Source organism: Otolemur garnettii, unplaced genomic scaffold (genome assembly GCF_000181295.1).
Source record: "Otolemur garnettii isolate 467f Iridium unplaced genomic scaffold, OtoGar3 scaffold00018, whole genome shotgun sequence".
Classification (NCBI taxonomy): Eukaryota; Metazoa; Chordata; class Mammalia; order Primates; family Galagidae; genus Otolemur; species Otolemur garnettii.
In genome coordinates this window covers 6,954,371-6,960,713 of record NW_003852413.1, presented here as the reverse complement: position 1 = coordinate 6,960,713, position 6,343 = coordinate 6,954,371, and the positions used below count along the sequence as shown (strand labels likewise).

Here is a 6,343-nt window from a genome sequence, read left to right as displayed (position 1 = left end):
AAAAAAAAAAAAAAGTGTGCTCCTCAATCTCTGACCCTACCAGTAGAAGTAAAAAGGCTCAAAACCTCATCATGTCTTGGCCCAGCTTAGTCATCCAGCCCCCTGCCCCAGCCCCGCCTCCCCCTCCACCCAGGCCTGGCTTCCTGGCTTACAGGCTGGGACCCGCCTTCTGAGAGGCTGTTCTTGCTCCAGTATCTGAGCCTGAATCGCCTCCAACAGCATCAGCATCATCTCCTTCATTTTATAGGACAGAAACAGACTCAGAGGCAGGCTGTGATGTGCCCAAGGACACAATTAATGGTGGGGGGTGGGGGTGGAGAGGGTAAGAAACCCTTGTTCTTTGCTCCCTACACACACCAGAACCAGCTGTGCTCATAGTCACAGGTGAAGCAGGATTCCAGCTTCAACCTCCTCCCAGACCAGAGGAGGGAGGAAGCAGCGGGAGTAAACTAGAGAAAAGGGCTCATGAAGGTCAGGGTAGGGGGAGTTTTCTGGCTGGACCCTGAACTCTCTGCCCTGGGGCCTGATTCTGCCACCACTACCCTCATTGCACACAACTGTCTGGGAAACAGCTGCTGATTTAGCTGTTTAGGGGTGTTCATCTATTGAAACCTCTTCTCCTCTCTCCTATCCCACATTTGGCCCTGCTGAGGTTTTAGGAGAGGTGATCCCTAGCCTGGGAAGGGCAAATTCAGTTGCCCCTTAGAGAGTGTCAGTCCCTGCCCAAGATGCTGGAAGCGGCCCACTCACCAACACCCAACTCTCACTGTCCACCAAGCTAGATGGACAGTTACAGTCCAGCAAAGCCCATAGAAATGACCCACAGGCACCAGTCCAGGTCAGCTCCTGACACGCCCTATCTCCACACAGCTGTGGATCATGCCTGCCTTCGGGGCCCGCCCTCACTTCAGCAACATGGTGGAGGTCAACTTCTACGGCTACTCGCTCTGGGCAGCCATCGTCAATATCTGCCTGCCTTTTGGCATCTTCTACCGCATGCATGCTGTCTCCAGCCTGCTGGAGGTCTATGTGCTATCCTGACACCACTGACAGAGACGTGGGTGGAGTAGCAAGAGGGCGGTCAGCTCATGTGCCCCCTTAAACCCCCCTCCAGGAATGAACCTGAGCTGGAGCCACATCGCCCCATCTCCCACCCATCTCCTGCTAGTCACAGAGTGGAGTTTTCACAAAAGTTATTTTTCCAGGACGAGTTTTTAAATCACAACCAGGACATGACTGTAGACCCTAGCTTGGCCCTGGCACAGGCAGAGCTTAGGAGAGAGGGGCCTCTCCCGGCCACCTTTCTAGGGCCAAGTGAGATCCGGAAGTGGCGTGAGCTTCATCCCTAATCTCAGCCCTATGGTCTGGCCAGTGCACTGCCTGGAGCTGAGAACCAATAAACTTGTGATTTGTCCCTATACCCCACTTGTTGTCTCAGTCACCTCATCTGAGATGATCACAGGAAAGGATTTTGGGAATCAGAGGTGGAAGGACCTCTGGAGATTTTTAGGCCTCAAGCTTTTTGGTGGGTACCCCAACTCTGAGCTACAGACCAGCTAAAAAGTAGATAACTGGGTGGCTGAGAGTAGCGAGAGTAGCTGGACGGCTTCCCAGGCTGCCACCTTCCTCTTCCCTTTGCCTCCAGGTGATGTGCCCACATGATCATACTTTTTATGTGTCCCATGATGTGAGAAAGGTTAGGAAGTACTGGTTCAGCGCCTGTAACACAGTGGTTGCAGTGCCAGCCACATACACCAAGGCTGGTGGGTTCAAACCTGTCCCATGCCAGCTAAAACAACAATAACAACTGCAACAAAAAATAGTCACTTGGGCGGTGCCTTTGGCTCAGTGGGTAGGGCCCTGGCCCCATATACCGATACTGAGGGTGGCAGGTTCAAACCTGGCCCCAGCCAAACTGCAACAAAAAAATTAGCCAGGCATTGTGGTAGGCACCTGTAGTCGCAGCTACTCGGGAGGCTGAAGCAAGAGAATCACCTAAACCCAGGAGCTGGAGGTTACTGTGAGCTGTGACGCCACAGTACTCTACTTGAGGGTGATAAAGTAAAACTCTATCTCTAAAAAAAATAATAATAATAACCGCTTGTTGGGGCAGGCACCTGTAGTCCCAGCTACTTGGGAGGCTGAGGCAAGAGAATCGCCTAAACCCAAGAGTTAGAGGTTGCTGTGAGCTATAACACCATAGCACTCTACCAAGGGTGACATAATGAGACTATGTCTCAAAAAAAAAAAAAAAGGTTAGGAAGTACTGACCTAGTCTAATGTCCACATTTCACAAAGAAGGAAACTGAGGCCCAGAGGAGTAAAATGATTTGTCCAAAGTCACACAGCTACAGTAAACTAGACCCTTTTTAATAAGCACAATTTTCAGGCTAGGTGCCATGGCTCACATCTATAATCCTAGCACTCTGGGAGGCTGAGGCAGGAGGATTACTTGAGCTGAGGAGTTCAAGAGCAGCCTAAGCAAAAGCAAGCTCCTGACTCTACTAAAAATAGGAAAATTAGCTGGGCATTGTGGTAGGCACCTGTGTTCCTAGCTACTCAAGAGGCTGAAGTAGGAGGATCACTTGAAAACAGGAATCTGAGGTTGCTGTGAACTGGGCTGATGCCACTGCACTCTGCCTGGGTGACAGAGTGAGATTCTGTCTAAAAAAAAGAACAATAACTTTTTTCCCCTTGAATAAAAGATTGCAGGAACCCAAGTTTATAACACAAGTATAAACAGAACAGTTCTAGAAGAGTTGGGGGGCTCCAATCCTCACTGCCTGGCCTCCCTTTACTCCCTCTCCTTTCCGGGGGTCTCTGAGAAGTTTCTTCAAAGCACTATGGCTTGGACTCTACACAGACAGACTTGGGAGGGAGGGAGCCAAGGTTAAATGGGTCAGAACAATTGAAAAGAGGGTTGGCAGCTAGAAGAGGAGGAATTGGTGGCCAGCCAGTGTCAGGGAAATGAGAAAGGGCTGGGGTAGGACTAGAGTGGGAGCAGATGGCATTTGGGGGGAAAGTGTGAGAATAGTAGCATCTGGAGCCTAGGGGACTTCAGAGGAAAATGTGCCTAGACCTTGTCAGCAGAATGAGGTGAGGAGGTTTCAGACGCCGCAGGGGGAGCGGAGAAGGGTCAGAGGGCTGCCTCTCCCAACCCCTCACCCTGTATGAATGGGACTATGCCGGTGTCTCCTTTGCCCCAAGTCCAGGTTTGACTTAAGGGAGCCGGAAGGTCCTGAAAAGCTGCATCCAAGCCAGGTGCTAGGTAGTACTGGAAAAAGGAACCTATACCTGAAAGTGGGGATGGGGAGTCCATTCCCAGTTCGAGCACCAGAGGGTCTAAGTAGGCCTGACCACTGCAAGCCCTTTAGTGCAGGCTGAAGGACCCTGCACCCTACTCAACCCCACTTGGAAGCCGGGCTCCCCACCTGCCCCCGACCTTAAGCCGGCCGCGCCCCGCCTCCCGCCCCGCCCACCCATCCAGCAGCTTCTCTATTGGCCACACCGTCTGGGCCTGAGCCCCCGGCGGGGTAATTAACGAGGGATTAATGAGATTTCCAAAGTCAACAGAAAAATCGATGGGCCCGGGAGCCCGAGCGGCGGCTGCGCAGTCCTGCGGGGGAAGGGCGTCGGGGGCATCGGTCCGGGCGCGGGAGCCTCACCTGGACTGACGATCAGCGCTGCGCCCGCAGTCGGCGGTCAGTAGGCGGCAATGCCTGCCCAAGCCTCAGGTAAGGCTCCCTGGCACCGCAGCTAGGCCCGCCCGGGAGCGCCCTCGGACCCCGGGCAGACATTCCCAGATAGCTCACTCCCGGACGCTCAGACATACTCCATCCCCCAAAAGGGAATTCACGAACCAGGGCCCCCAGAGTTTGGAGCCAGAGGCCGGTGATTGGAGAGAGGTCAACTCCTATGGACCTGAGGCTGGCCCCTCTCTGCCCTCCACCCCAATCCCGGCTCTGTGCCCCACCTCCGGACTGGGGGGCACGAGGAAATCAGGAGGGCCAGGTCCAAACCACCTGAAGGAGGCTCCGAAGCCCAGAGGAAGTGAGAAACCAGATGGCTGGTTTTTACAGGGTGCAGGGATGGTTGGGGCTACCTGGTTGTCTGGTCTGGGGCATGTTACTTTCGGCTGCCCTGCAGTACCTAGGGTGTCTGGGAAGGAGATCTCAGAGCTGCCTGGCCAGCTCTGCAGCCTCCTCGGGAGCTGGCCCTAAGCTCTGGGCTGGGCACTGCGCCCCGATGGCTCTGCGGCTTTCATCACCTGCCTCTAACTGCGACCCACAAACCAGTTTGGTGTCCGGGCCCTCCCTTGGACTGGCATAGTGCCAAGGGGTGTGCCAGGGGGTGGTGGACTCCTCTTTGTCAGTTCCTGGCACACTTGCCCTAACCCTCGTCCTGCACCACTGTGTGCCCACCCCCGGCCGGGCCCAGCAGTGGGCCACATTCACTCCTTTGATGGCTTCCTCCAGCGGCCATTGGAGGGTTGGACACAGGTGGTGTGGGGGAGAATGTCAGTGCAGGGACCTGGAATCTTGTCCTTCAGTGTCCCCTCTAGGCCTACAAAAACATCCCCTGAAATTCGCCAATAATCCCAACCCTCCCCACCTCTCCAAGATCTGGAAATTAGAAGAAAATGCACAAGTAACTAAAACAGAGCTTTCTGTATGTCAAGCACTGCTTTACATGTGTTTACATGTATATAATCATTTAATTTTGACAACACCCCTATGGATATAGGTATTATACATTAATTTCTTCATCATTTGTTAAAGAAATCTTTGCTGAGCATCTGCTGTGTACCAAGTACTATTCCACAGTTGTGTGTTCATTTTACAGATGAGGACAGAAAGGCACAGAAAGTCTGAGCAGCTTGTCGGGGACCACAGAGGTAGTAAGTGATAGAGGCTGGGTCCTTGATCATTACATTATGTGTATCCTGCTTATGTGAGGTGGAGCAGTCAGGCCTGGGAGAAACAGAGCAGGCAGGCATTCAGTGAGCCTCAGCCTTGCTCAACCTGGGTGGGGGAGCCTGGGAGGGGGAAGATCAAGATCATCTGGACAGCCTCCTGGGGCCAGCATGGAAAGGGTTTAATGGTAAAAGTCTTTGTCCGTGGCTCTGGTGCTGAAAATTCCCAGAAGCTTCCAAAGTCAGTGAGCAAACACTGAGTGTCTCACCTGTGCTAGGTTTGGGGATTCCAAGTTAAGCAGGACCTGGTCTCTGCCCGGGAGGAGTGTTCATCCTTGAGAGGAGCCAGCCACACCCACAGCACACCCGACACAGCACGCCCACTCTTTGCAGGCACCAGCACACAGAGGCAGAGGGGAAGGCTGCCTAGGTGGGTGCTGAGGATGGGTGCGAACCACCAGTGGAGCCGGTGGGTTAGTCCGAGGGAAGAACAGTCTCCAGGGAGCAGGAGGCAGGGGCAAAGCAGAGCTCTCTGCCTGGGCCTAGATGAGTGTGGGGCAGGTGTGGTGAGGGGTATGGACAGGGAGGGTGCAGAACTTGGGCAAAGATGACAGGGTGGACTGGGAAAAGGCAAAAAATCATTTATAAAATCTTGAAAAGAGGCCCGAACGTGAGTAGCACTCCTTCTGCCCCAGAATAAAAGCAAGAAGATACAGGCATGGAGCAGGTAGGGGCACATGGTAGAACGTGGCCCAGAGTGGCTGCATTTCAGAGCCACACATGGTGATTGTGTTCCAGTGGTTGCACAGAGGGCAAGTCTGAAGATCCTGAAGCTCACAGTCTCAAGGGAAAGAGGGAGAAAGCCACAGCCCATTAAAACAGAGTGTGTTTCTGGCCAGGTGCAGTGGCTCACGCCTATAATCCTAGCACTCTGGGAGGCCGAGGTGGACAAGACGCTTGAGCTCAGGAGTGAGAGACCAACCTGAGTAAGAGTAAGACCCCATCTCTACTAAAAATAGAAAAACTGAGGCAGGAGTATCGTTTGAGCCCAAGAGTTTGAGGTTGCTGTGAGACATGATGATACCATGGCACTCTACTCAGGGCAACAAAGTGAGACTATCTCAAAAAAAAAAAAAAAAGGCTCAGCACTTGTAGCTCCAGCAGCTAAGGCGACAGCCATGTACACCAGAGCTGGCAGGTTCAAATCCAGACCGGGCCTGCCAAACAACAGTGACAACCACAATCAAAAAATAGCCAGGCATTGTGGCTGGTGCCTGTAGTCCCAGCTACTTGGGACACTGAGGCAAAAGAATCACTTAAGCACAGGAGTTGAAGGTTGCTGTGAGCTGTGATGCCACAGCACTCTACCCAGAGCAACAGCTTGAGACTCTGTCTCAAAAAAAAAAAAAGAAAGAAAGAAAGAAAAGAAAA

General features: G+C 53.0%; 2 protein-coding genes across 2 annotated transcripts in view; both read left to right on the top strand.

The window, feature by feature from the left end:
- The window catches only part of OTOP2 (otopetrin 2), a 9,517-nt gene extending 8,368 nt beyond the window's left edge, over positions 1–1,149 (top strand). The window contains exon 6 of the mRNA XM_003786148.3: positions 871–1,149. Coding sequence (XP_003786196.1) covers positions 871–1,041 — 171 coding nt within the window. The 3' untranslated portion in view covers positions 1,042–1,149. The remainder of the gene's footprint in view (positions 1–870) is intronic.
- A 2,349-nt stretch (positions 1,150–3,498) lies between these two features.
- Positions 3,499–6,343, top strand: part of OTOP3 (otopetrin 3) — a 10,768-nt gene continuing 7,923 nt past the window's right edge. The window contains exon 1 of the mRNA XM_003786147.3: positions 3,499–3,734. Coding sequence (XP_003786195.1) covers positions 3,716–3,734 — 19 coding nt within the window. The 5' untranslated portion in view covers positions 3,499–3,715. The remainder of the gene's footprint in view (positions 3,735–6,343) is intronic.